The sequence below is a fragment of the Pagrus major genome, chromosome 18, assembly GCF_040436345.1.
Source record: "Pagrus major chromosome 18, Pma_NU_1.0".
In the NCBI taxonomy this organism is placed as follows: domain Eukaryota; kingdom Metazoa; phylum Chordata; class Actinopteri; order Spariformes; family Sparidae; genus Pagrus; species Pagrus major.
The window spans coordinates 14592649-14606140 of NC_133232.1; the positions used below are offsets into that span (position 1 = coordinate 14592649).

The window sequence follows — 13492 nt, forward strand, 5'->3', positions numbered from 1 at the left end:
ACTTCTGCCACCAGCGCCCTCTGACCTCAGAGTATCCATGCTCACTCACTCATGCCCACCACCTGGGCCACTGTGAGGCTTCCCTCTACACCAGCGGAGCCATTCTCCGGAGCCTCAACCTGCCTTCATCATTACAATAGAGTGTTTCAACAAAAATCCTTTAACCTTCCTCAGTCTTGGTGCCAGCTAACATCCGCTGCTGTGCGTAACACTAACATCACAAACAAGAACAACAATAAGGGAATGCTTTTATTCATTTTAAAGGAAAAGCAACCTCTGAATAATTTAATACAATCCCAAAAGTAAAGTGTGACATTTGATTTAATAGAAACATACATTAGAGCAAAAGAATATCTGTACAACAATAAGTCAAGATCAAGTTGACATGGTTTCACTCAGCCTGTCAGCACTTTAAGTTCATAAAAAGTTACGATGGCCAGGTCTAGCTTTGTGGAACAGGAATTGTGAGGCTTTCCTTTGCTGGTCGTAGAGTAGTGTCTGTCTGGGCTTTTGTTTCGGCATGACGTACCACATGACAACACCGGAGGGATTGATGGAGACTGTAAACACTGTGGTAGCGTTCAACCCTGTCACTGTCGAGCCAGTAAACACATCATAGGCCTAAAAGCAAGGGAAGAGCATTGTCAGTGTGACATTTGTTGAATTGAGCCACATTTACCAAATCATGTGTTCATCTTGTGTCCAAATTTATAATGGAGTCAGGATATTTTACATTTTAATAATAAGCTTAAAAATGGCATAACACATACAATGGCACTAGTGCACTGAACCAATAAACTCACTGGGAATTAAAAATTATAAATTATCCCCTTTTTTAAAAAAAAAATATAATCTCTTAAAAAAGAGCTTTCATATCGATGCATATTGGGTAACATATATGACGATACCAATATATCTGAGACAGGCCAATTTGACTGATAAAATCAGCTCTACCCACAGCTATCTAGAAGCACATTTTTAGTTTGGAGTAGCTGCAACCAGAGAATATTTGACTTTATAAATGAAGCCAAAACAATGAAATGATTATAAAAACTGTCGATTCTTTTTTGTCGATGGACTAATCCATTAATGGTTTTCAGTACAAAGAGCAAAACACAGGGTAAGATATTGGGGGTGTACGAACCTCATAGTTGCCAGCATCATAGTCGAGTTTAGCCAGAGAGGTGTGGTACAGGTAGGGCATGTCTGTCCGTCGACTCAGGAACACAAGGGCGCTGGCTGAATGAGACAGTGGCCTCCAGTAAACCTCAATTTGACTCTTCTCCTGTGCAACAACATGCGCGCGCAAAACACACACACACACAATGAACAAAGCAAAACATGAGCTTCTTCTTTAAAAGACACAGCCTTGTAATATATAGTGCTCAACAAATCCCAAAACTTCCTCCCACCTCACTGTTGAAATTCAACAGCGTTCACATTAGTGTAGAGTTGTGTATGTTATTTCCTGGCCTTGTTTGTTCACTGTGAATAAACCTATGTCTGAAATATGATGAAGACCTGCAACAGGCGTCTTCCCTGGATACCCATGGGGTCCTGGTTGATGGCAATGACCACTTTGTTTTGCAAGATGGCCCTCTCACTGTTGGCCAGGTTTCGAAGGTCATTAGACATAATGAGAGGCGCAGCCATGATAGCCCACAGAGCCATCTGAGAGCGAGCCTGGTCCACACTGAGGCCGAAGTTCCCAATGATGAGCTGGGGAAAGATGAATGAAGAGATAAGAGACATTAATGGAATTGGTCATCTGCAATGAATATACAGTAAGACATAGGAGAGCAGAGGGGGTGGGAGGTTCCTTAACATTAGTGTCATACAGCACCCGAGCATCTGTGAAAGCAAACATTCTGTGGTTTCAGACTCATGCAGCACCTTCTTCATGTGTGAACACAGCAGCTTTGTGTCAATGGAAGGCCTAAACAGTGAAAAAGATGTGTTTTGAAACACATCTTTTCCGCCTCTGTTGCGGCTCTGTTGCTACCTCTGCTGGCGGATCGGAGGTGGAACGAAACTGTCCCCCATTCTGCCTCTGAAACTGTAATACAGACGGTGAGGTGGAAAAACGGAGCAATATTTCCACCTTGAAAAGTCAGTTTGAAAGGGGCGAGAGGCAGCTGCAGAAGTCAACTGAGCTAGAGAGTGAATATTTTACAGAAGCACCATTGAGAGCATTCTGACCACAGCCTGGTACAGAAACTACACAATGTCAGATCTCTGGTCCCAACAGAAAATAGTAAAAACAAAAGGATCACTGGTGTCTCTCTTCCTGCCAGAGCTGACATCTACCAAGCCCACCGTGAAACCAAACAAACCTAATATAAAAATACTATAAAGAAAACCTGTTTACTAAGGTTCTTTAAACTTGTTTACATGGACAGCTGTTAGAGTTCTGATTGTCTCTATGATCAGTTGTGTCAATCAATCTCACCATGTCAGGGTCATTCCATCGTCCAGGCCCTGCAGCCGGCTGCAGATCATCCTGGTTGTTGGAGAACCACTCAATGATGCCTTGCACACTGTCCCATGAGTCCTGGATGTCATAGTAATTCCTCCACAAGTGACAAATATCCCCCAGCAGAGAGTAATTTACCTGGTTGGAGCCCAGAAAGAGATTTTAAGGGTGCTAGCAAAAATATTACAATATGAACGTTCATAGAGACGTGCCGCTACGCGGCTAAAAATCTTCATCATCACATGCCATTTTGTCTGTAAGTGAGTTCTAAAATCAGTCGACAAGTTTTCAATATAAGACTTGTTTCAAGAACTTTCAAATTTCTGTGCAGTGACTGCCTTTATCCAGGCTTGTTTCAAAATATGGGCACAGTTTAACGAAAAACTTGGTTTGTCAGTGTTGTAGTGATGACACTTACATTAGGTGGAAGTCCTCCCACGTAGACAGGCCAACTACAGGAGTAGACAATAGGTCTGCCTGTAGCATTCAAAGCCTTGGACATCAGAGGATAACCTGTGTGACACAAAGAAACACTTCAGTTGGTTAGTCCATGTCTCTTCGGGATTCTTGTACAAAAAGTCTGAGGTTTTTAACGCACTTCAATAGGTTGATAGATGGTCTTACCCTGCATTTGTTCTACAGGATTTGAGTAACAACCATCAAACTTCAGATAGTCAACCCCCCAGCTAGCAAAGGTCTGGGCATCAATCTCTATTTTTTCCAGTGTGGTTCCAGGGAATCCCATACATGTGTGAGTGCCCATGTCTGCATAGATGCCCAGCTTCAGTCCACGGTCATGGATATACCTCGCCAGTTTTGCAATGCCCCCTGGGAACCTGGAGGGAGACAAGCATGCATAAGCTGGTATCACTGTGTTGGTGTTGTTCCTGGAACACCTGAATTAATTTTGCTCCAGGATCATCATGGCAACTGACCAATCAAGTTTTAGCAATGTCATAGCTTTGGGGTAAGAGACTGGAAAAACAGCACATGGAACAAGTTATCCTGTTAAGACTGTGTTTAAAATTGTTAAAATGTCTTTTTTAACAAAACATGTTGTCCTAAACCTAACAAAGTATTTCAGTTATTTAAATGTAACCAAACTGCAAAAGAAAATTGAAAAAAAAGTTAAATAATAAGCGAACTTATTAAGTACACAGTATAACAGTATGTTCCAAATGGGATACGAACACCAGTGTCTTGGGTAAATGTCCTGCACTGAACCCATTCAGCCATGACAGCTTTCTCTGTAAACTAGCAAACTTTCCCAAGTTGAAATGGTGGTCCTGGAGCATGATGTTCTAGGAACAAAACCAACACGGCAATATTAAATAAACTGGCAAGCACACACTGTTAGTGATGTTTCAGCTACACAGGCCCCATGTACATGTAAAAGAAATCCATTTCGGTTTTGCCGTACTAGACGCATGTCAGAGTAGGCCTCCACAATAGTCCAGAGGGTGGCAATATATCCCCCCATAGCTAGATAGCAAACAATTCAATAACAGCAGTTCCCAACCTGGGAGTCAAGACCAATAAAACCTGAGGGTTCACAAACTCATTTAGGGCTGGATATACTCCATAGACATGGACGACAACAGCAAGCAATTGATTATGCTTATATTGCTTTGGGTGTCTGCAAACATTAAAGTGTTCACACATGTTTGTCAGCCTGTACAATTGAATCAGACATTTGTAAAAATGGGCAGAAGCAAATGTTTGTCAGGCAAACCCTTGCAGCCATGTAAACATGGAAAACCTTCTCCCTGTTCTTCAGACAGCCGTCTTATCTTTGGGTTTTTTTCTTTTGAGAATTACCTGCTTAAGTCATTTTAGTGCTTTGCACCTTTTGTGGTCAGGTTGAAATAAAACAAAAATAGGTAATACAACAATATAAAAATGGCATGCTTCACTTTTGGACAATGCATGCATCCATGTATCTTATGTCTTTGCTGAAAAATGTTGTTACTTTCTCATGTGACATGGTATGTTAACATTTTAGCTTTGAACTGTTAATTAAGCTTTGTAAATATTATGAATGTGTTATGGTTTGTGAGCTTTAAGAGAACACTGTATAACATACAGTTCTTTTGTTTTCTCCTAACTAAATAACTGACATAGGAACACCAATATTATGATCCAATTTACAGTTGGAATTTTTCCAAATATATGATGCTTAAATAGACAGAAGGGCTGGCTTTAACTTAGGAGTCACAGAGATGATTGGTGAATGAACAACACATGGTTAACACATGTGATTTCATAATCATGCCACCAATGATCATAGTATATTATTTAAAGTCACCAAAAATAATACTTAGTTAATCCTGACTTGGGATACAATAGAATACATGTACATTGCTGTGACTGTTCAGTGTCTTGCCTTTCCCTTTAAAATCAGACTTACCTATTGAAAAGACATGAATATTATTAATCACTAAGAAATCATGATGATTGACATACCTTAATTGCTACATGAATTAATGTATTGTTCAAACATTATGGTAGGAGATATTATTAATATATGTGCATTACTGATAGTTCATCAACATTTATGATAAGTCATGTATTCTTACCATGAATGTTGATGAAGGTTCTCAGTCATCCAGGTCATGGTAATACTAAGTGCTGTATCGTAGGCAACTGAAGACGGTCGTTCCAGTTTGAAAAAACTGTCAACTATTTGTCAAACTGGAACGACCATCTTTGAACAGAGGAGGTGGCCTAAGACATTACCTATCACCCATCTACAATGCAGTACTGAGTTCTCTCCCTAAACAGCTTAACAACCATTCACACCTGGGCTCACCCAGCCCTAGCAACCCACATGAAGGCCGGTTGGGTCAACGACCCACAAGTGGCCCTAACGACTCTGTAAGGACACTCCCATACAGAGTTTAAAAGCCTGCAACTCCTCTCCAGTTAGTTAGAACTGAAGAAGCCCCTTGGATGAGAGGCGAAACGTCCAGTCTCCTGCAATACAGCACTTAGAACTCTTACCATAAAGTGTTACCCATCTTTCCATGAATGTGCATGAATGTGCATGAATCAGTGCAAACTCAGAATGGCTGAATCTGCTTTTTGGGATTTTTGAAAGTGAAACTTTACTTCAGGTGGTCACAGCACAATACAATTTAATGATTTAAAAAGTAAGTCTCTACTGCGGTGATGTGATGACCAACGATTGCACAGTAATGAATGCTTACAGAACACAGACATGCTGAATCTGCAAATGGATGGAAGTAGACAAACCTGGAGGGTTCAGGCTGCAGCTTCCCTTGTTCATCTCTTAGTCTCGACATCCAGCAGTCGTCTATGATTATATACTCATAGCCCAGCTCCTTCCAGCCGTCCTCAGCCAGCCGGTCAGCCATGTCTCTGAACAGACCCTCACTGTGGACAGGATGGACAGAGAAAAGGTGGACAGAGTTTGTCAGTCATGCTGGAAATACATCCATATAGTTTTTGACAAATCTGATTACCTGCATTCTTTGCATTTACAATAAGATACTGAATATGGTAAAAGGTTAAGTCATTGGCCAAGACAGAATTTTTTTTTTTTTTTTTTTTTACACAGCAACTCATGTTTCCACTCATAACAAATATAATATTTATGCTAGTCCTAGATTCCTCGGTCCAACACATTTCTACATGCTGTTTATCACCACACACATCTCTGCACACTAGGTTTTTTTTTTTTTTGCCATTTCAAGATTTTGTGAAACCTAATTTTCCACTGCTGCACATACAGTACGTGATCCAATTCTCCAAATTTGGTGGTCATGGGTTAGTGGTTTGTTATTTAGATATGACAAAAAATGAACAGTGATCATAAGAAAATGACTTTGTTATCTTGAAACTAATGAGAAAATTAACTGAATATCTTGAGCTGAAACTGAAACCAACCAATCTCAGCTTCTGTCCAACTCTGAGCAAGCCTAATAAATGTAATGGGTTTTCATCTATAGATGGCACCACAGACGTAATATGGTTGTAAATCAGTAGTCATGAGTCCAGGGCCGGCCCTGGGCATAGGGTGTATAGGCGAATGCTAAGGGTGCCATCATCCACGGGGGGCGCTGCAAACAGGGGGAGAAAAAAAAAAAAAAAAAAGTCTATTTTTTACCAGTGCTATTACTACTTTTATTTCGAAATATTATATAAGCCCACAGCAACATAACTTCATAGCAAAGCCTATTAAATAATGGAGAGGCCTTTTTTCTGGGTTCCTGGCTCGTTGCACTGTACCTGCCCTCTGTGAGGGTGGGGGGTGGGGTCGAGAGGCGAGTGACCGGACCGTGACCCAAAGACCAAGAGAGACATTGATTGATACTGTACGGAACCACAATGTCCAAAATACTGAAACCATCCGGCGCCCAGGGAAGGAAAAGAAGGAAAGAAGAGGAAGAAAAACATGAAAAAGAAAGAGGTACAGTAACGTCAATGTGATGAAGTGAATGAAATGAATAGTTTAATGCTCGTAGTTACCGCTGTTGGAGCAGAGTGTTAACTTGCTAGCTTACTTCAGACGATTGTAGCATTGTTTAATAATCAGTAAATACCTGAGTGGACATAAATTAATGTTACTCCGTCTTAAACTCATCAGGGACATTTGGAAAGTTAACGTCAGGCCTGTTCAGGTGTTATTTTAACCTGTTTTCCTGCTTGTATATCAGTTAAAATGCTATTAGTTTTCCATCCACTTTATAAGTAACAGGGCAGTTGTAAGACTTTGGTTTATTGTGTCACAGTTTATGTTTGTTAAAGTTTACATCAGTGTTAAAGAGCAGTTAATGTATTACATTAAAAGTGTATTACTGTTAATTCTCCATACCTTAGCTTTCCCATACCATTCAAAGGCTATATATATACAGTATATATATATATGTATATATGTATATATATATATATATATATATATATATATATATATATATATATATATATATATGTATATATATTAGGGGTGTCACGATTCTCCAAATCCTCGATTCGATTTGATTTTCGATTTTAGGGTCATGATTCGATTCGATTCTCGATTTTTTTCTTTTTCTTACAAATCCAACAATCCAGCTGCATTTGAGGCATTGACAATGTTTCTGGCATTATCTGTGGTCACAGGGATGGTTGTATTTTGTCTGTCCAGTTTCCATTCTAGTACCGCTTCCTTTAGCACTTCTGCCAGATTATCACTTGTGTGTGCTTCATAGATGGGGCGAGTTTGAAGGACTGGACTTTCAATCTCCCAATCTTTATTGACGTAGTGCGCTGTGACGGTGATGTAACTCTCAGTTGCTCTTGAGGTCCAGCCATCTGTTGTTAAGGCAACTAACTCTGCATTGCTCAGACCCCTCACAACTTTTTCTTTAACGTCTTCATACATGGAGGGAACCACTTTTGTTGTAAGATGCGACCTGCTGGGCATACTGTAGCGTGGCTCAAGTACGCTAATTAAATGTTTAAATCCCGTGTTTTCCACCACCGAGTAAGGCTGCAGGTCTGCTGCTATAAATAGCCCTATAGCGCTAGTTATAGCTTTTGCGCGAGCTGAGGTCTGTGGAAGTTTTATTGCAAACGAGGATTGAATAGTTGGCTGGACCAGTGATGGTGCTTTCCCAGCTGTCAAATCTACATCTTTGTGATGCCGGCGAATGTGTCCTGCCATGTTCGTAGTGTTTCCCGTGGCCGGGTATGGTACACGCGCATAGCATATCTTACACACTGTGGTCTTCTTGTCAACAACGCGAACGTCGTCGACATAACTCACCGGGAACGCAAAGTATTTCCATACATGTGATTTAAGAGAAGCAGGAGCTGCTTCAAGCTCCGGTGCCGCGTCTCCTCCTTTATCTGCACTCGCCATCGTGTCATAACCTGCAGGATAGGTAACTAGCGGCGTCGGCTACAATGTGCTGCGTCATTTGCGTAACTTTGCGTAGTGTGCGTAGCTTTGTACACGGGGAGGGTGGGGATCGTCGATCCTCTCTTTGACTTCGATGCTCGAGATCGTGACGTAATTTCGATCGATTTCGATAAAAAATCGAAATCGTGACACCCCTAATATATATACATACATGTAGTTGAATACATACATGTAGTTTCTGTGTGAGTGTATGAAAACTGATTGTGAAATTGACTGCGATGCAAGGGGGCGCCAGCCAAAATCTTGCCTAGGGCACCAAATTGGTCAGGGTCTTACTTATTTGAAATTTTGCACTTTTACACTCTTCAAGATCATTCTGCAGCTCTTTTTCCCTCAAGGACAGACACTGCAGCTCAACCTCTCACTCTTTAAGCCTCACCACTTCATCAACAGACTGACTCGACCGCTCAGGAGTTTTAGGAGTTCTCTGAAACTGTGGCAAAAGACCCTTCTCTACCAAGGCAACATACAACTCTGCCTTAATAGCTTGCTTCTTAGATTGCTTTTCAAAGCTACCTTGTAGTGGTTGGTAATCAAGAGCATATTATCTCTAATGCACTGATTAAATACCTTGACAGTAGGAGATTCAACAGTCTCAGCCAATTAAACACCATCTTCAAGAGAGGTAACAACAGTCAGCATACTGCTACCCTAAACAGCAACTCACTGCAACCTCACTCACAAAGTTTCAAGTTTCAAGTTTTTTTTATTGTCAATTTCTCCACATCTACCAGACATACAGAGGAATCGAAAAGATTTTTCTCACTGTCCCACGGTGAGAGAAATTAAGTGCACAAGCACAACAGATGAAGACAGACATTTCCTAACACTAAAGTAACAATAAGGTGCACGACAGATAAGGACATTTACTAACATTAAATAGACAATAAAATATATTTTTTAAAAACTACTATGTTTCTGTATGTACAGTATGTCCAGTTTCTGTATGATATGTAGTGCAAAAGAAGGCAGTCAGTAATAGCAGCAAAAAGTTTCTGTGTGATGTATTTGTAATAGTAATTACTGTAAGTACTGTACTGTAACAAGCACTACTACGAAACAGCCCACAAAACTGGATCTGCAACACCTAAAGGGCAACATACCGTGCAACTGGCCACTTTCAAATTATCCTGACTAACACAGGCTTACTGCCACTAAGCCAACATCTACAGGACTCAAAAAACACCTTGAAACTCAGTTTATGTTACGCCCCCCTCAGTCCAGTGCATATCACCCTGAGAGCCAGGGCTCCATGTAGCACACTTAATGTCTACATGAGAATGAGAATAGGACTGAGATGAGGGGGTTCACCTGAAGATATTTGCTATCAGGGAAGTGGTACAGGAGTCTCTGGGATTTAATCCTTCAAGAGTGCGTGTTTGCTGACACTTTACACATTCCCTTGAAGCTTTTGAGAAGAAGTGGTTGTGTGAAGGGACAGAACAAAATTTGCCAATGACAGTAACAGTGACAGTAACTTTCCAAAAGGGAACAGCTTAACAAAACCTGTTATCCGTTCCCACGGATGAAAGATGGATGTGTGGATCAGGTTGGGGGTGCCAGGTTTATTACAAAGTTCGACTTCTTAAAGGTGCAGTTGGTAAGTCTTATAAAAGTAACTTTTTGTCATATTTGCTAAAACTGTTACTATGTAAAGACAGCATTACATGAAACTAGTAATCTGTAAAAAAAAAAAAACAGGCTCATTTAGCCCCACCTACTGCTCCTACTGCAATTTGCCAGAATCCACCGCGACCGGTCAAAAAGAACCAATCAGAGCCAGGATGGTGTCTGATGGAGTGTCTGACAGCTGTCAATCACTGCTCACGCACACACTGCGGACAGGCCCCTCCCCCTTCCTCCTCAGTTCATGCTAGCTCTCGGTCAAGCTCATATCTCCGAGAGCGGCTTCAGGAGCTTAGAGAAAGTAACGGCACAGCATCAACCATCAGCGAGGAAAAAACTACCGATACCTCCGTTACCAACGACAGCATACACGGCAAAGACGAGTAAAAAGAGGAAGCCAGAGCCGGAGCCACTACTCCGTAGACCATATGATGTTACTGTGATGTTGCAGTCGGGCTAACGTTAGCTTGTTTCCGATGCTAGGGCTAACGTTACTGGCTGGCGTTGTTTTATTAGAAAGTAGCAGAAAATATCTTTATGAAGTGACCTGGCAGTCTTATCGGTTTTGTTTTTGTCCTCATAATTATGTTAACGTTTCTGTGCTCTCACAGATAAATGTTGTCATACGTGGTTTACTGGCCATTTAGCAATATTCACGACAGTTTCGGTTATAAAAAAAACATCGAAGTAACTTACTGAAATCAGTGTGTGCTGGGTTTTTACTGAATACATATTGCTGTAGATTACTTTTCATGTTGACATGATTTATTTCTGCTTGTTTGTTGGCCAGGAATGTTGACTATTCACAACAGTAATGTCTAACGTCGCGTGCATGCCAGCCTCCTGGGGAGGGACTTTGGAGGCAGGGCAGGAGTGCAGCGGAGGGGGAGGGATCTGAAAGTTGTACTTGTTCAAATTTAATGCTAAGTCCTCTCTCTCCTCAATGTTACCGACTGCACCTTTAAAAGGAAATTAATCTCAGCGTTTGTCACCCCGGATGATTTCCTTCAGTATAAGGTTTTTGGCATGCGTAATGCACCGGCCACTTTTCAGCGATGTTTGCTGAATATTGCTCTGTCTGGCTTGCTGATCCGTGAAGCCAATCTTGATGATCTGGTGGTTTGTTCTGAGGCATGGGTTGAACATATAGAGAATCTGCACTTGGGTGTTTTGTCGTTTGTAGGAGGCAGTCTGATAGTGAACAGGCCAAAGTGTGAGTACAGACAGGCTAGGGTGACTTACCTTATCTTGTCTGTTATCTTAAGTGTTGGGGAGAGGTCATGTCAGGCTAAGGTGAAGCGTATTAAATCTTTCCCTGTTCAGACCATCTGAAATGAGCTCTGTCGTTATTTGGCAATGGTTAATACAGAGGCTTTTGTAAGAATTGATCTGCTCTAGCCTTCCCTTCAACTGACCTATTCCTAAGTCCAAAGGTGAAATGTAAGTGGTCTGATGCCTGCCAGTCGGCATTTGAAAGCACAATTGGTTGTTCCATCCCTTTTCTGCAGCAAAACATCCATAGCCAGCTTCATAACTCAGGTTTTTACAGCAGAAGCAGAACTACCTCTCTGCGTGGCTTCCTACCCTGACACACTTCCCTCTGTTCCTTTCCCCCAGCAGCTCTTGACCGTATTCTCTTCGTGCTCTCAGTAGCTGGTGGACACTGACTGGTTTCCACCGCAGCGCCTTCTCTTGTTAGTAATTAAGCTTTGGTGTCTTTTCTCAAAATATCCAGGGTAAGCTAAATCAGAAAAAAATGCCCAATTGATCATACCTGATGCAGTTCACTGGGTCATCTTGACAGTCAACGTCACAGCGGAAGCGTTCCCAGGCCATCCATCCCATAGGTGGAGTCTTTAGCAATCCATTGTCTAGGGCAACAGTCAGTGAGATCAGGGCGAAGAGCTGAGTTACTGCGAAGGATCCCATTTCTAAAAGAAGAAATGAGCAAATTGAAGATTTACTTAAAACTCCCATATTCAGGTTCATACTTTTATTTTGTCTGTCTATTGGGATATGAATACATGGTTTAAAAAAAAAAACAACACATTATTTGCTCATACACCTCTTACCCTCTGTCTGAATGCTCATTCTACTGCCTGTCTCTTTATCTGCAACTGAAAGTTTAACGTAACTATTTTAATTCATTAAGTTTAGTTTAAATTAGTTTTAAAAAATGTGAAAACATAATATTTACATGAATATATATATATATATATATATATATATATATATATATATATATATATATATATATATATACATATATATGTACACACACACATATATATACATATATATGAGATACCTGCTAATTAATAATTCTGTATTATTATGGAAAATGTTGAAAGGAAATATTCTCCTCATGCTTTTCATCTGCTACAAGTTGTGACTGATGAGATGCATCACCTGCATGACTAAAGGTGCTGTAATCTAAAACATACAGAACGTTTAATATCTGTTTTCTTCAAACTACAAACACACGGGTCTGTGGGAAGTTTTAACTCTCATGCAACACCTTCTGAAAAGCAGCTGTCCTTCTGATGTTAATGTAAAGACTTAATGAGTCTGCAGTACATTCATTCAACTCAACTTCCTGCAGAAATGTAACCCAATCACAAAGCATGCTGGGACATAAGCTAACAGTCAGAGGTTTAGTCAACTTACTTTGACATATAAAATGTGACCTGTGAATATGCTTTAAGTTCTGAAATGGTTCCAAAGGAGAGAAGTTTGTATGGATAACGAGAGATTTATGTGAGATGTGGAGGTTCTTTGAACAGCATTAAGATCACTCTGGGGAACAGAGGTCTGTAGACAGACTGAAACTATTGACTTTTTCAACAGCTCTTTAATAAGATGCACCACGCCCCCCCACCACTTCCTCCATACGTCTCTGTATTACTGCATGACTTATGTATCTTGGCCAGATAACAATAAGAAAGAGTAAGAGCCTTCAAGCAGCCGAGATCCTGTTTACCAAAACACATACAGCGCAGTAATACTGTGATAAATGATGTACATTCCAAATGTTATATGCAAAACCATTCTGGAGATGGGTTAGGGTTAGGGAAAATGAAAATGAAAATGTTTACCTGGAGCTTCAGCTTGTACTCTGTCGATCTAAAGAACCTGTGTCAGTATTGTTATTGCAGGAACATGACTTCCTGCTCTTCTTGCTGGATTCTTCCCTGAGCTGCACCGTCTGTCTCTTCCTGGTAAGGTGAGCTGGTGTCATGTGACTGCTCTGTGTCACGTGATGAAACAGGAAACAGGCTGAACAGGCAGACAAGTGTCAGCGGACACAACCCCAGATGGAAACAGAAACGAGGGGAGATGGATGGAGCTAGTTAATCTTGGAAGAAGCAACAGAAGGAAATCAAACAGTAAAAAGGAGAAAATAGATGATAGAAAGAATGGAAGAGAAATCCACTTGGCTGAAATAAAATTCACTGTGGGCAAGGACACAT

At 40.8% G+C, this 13492-nt stretch overlaps 1 protein-coding gene across 1 annotated transcript; it reads right to left on the reverse strand.

Annotated features, from left to right (window-relative positions):
* Positions 1-235: 235 nt before the first annotated feature.
* LOC141013773 (alpha-N-acetylgalactosaminidase-like) lies at positions 236-13212 on the reverse strand. The gene is made up of 9 exons (XM_073487632.1): positions 13118-13212; positions 11797-11953; positions 5726-5866; positions 3098-3309; positions 2892-2986; positions 2450-2611; positions 1522-1719; positions 1145-1285; positions 236-621 (listed from the first exon to the last, which is right to left on the reverse strand). Exons 2-9 carry the CDS (start codon positions 11949-11951, stop codon positions 418-420), a joined length of 1308 nt encoding a protein of 435 aa, XP_073343733.1. The 5' UTR covers positions 11952-11953; positions 13118-13212; the 3' UTR covers positions 236-417.
* Positions 13213-13492: the final 280 nt, after the last annotated feature.

What these genes read in the sequence shown, in the direction of transcription:
- LOC141013773 (XM_073487632.1), bottom strand. Translation starts at nt 11,951, where the DNA reads ATGGGATCCTTCGCAGTAACTCAGCTCTTCGCCCTGATCTCACTGACT. An exon ending in TGGGAGGACTTCCACCTAAT is followed by an intron (nt 2,612 to 2,891) that starts GTAAGTGTCATC and finishes GGCTCCAACCAG; the next exon opens with GTAAATTACTCTCTGCTGGG. An exon ending in GATGGAATGACCCTGACATG is followed by an intron (nt 1,720 to 2,449) that starts GTGAGATTGATT and finishes ATCTTTCCCCAG; the next exon opens with CTCATCATTGGGAACTTCGG.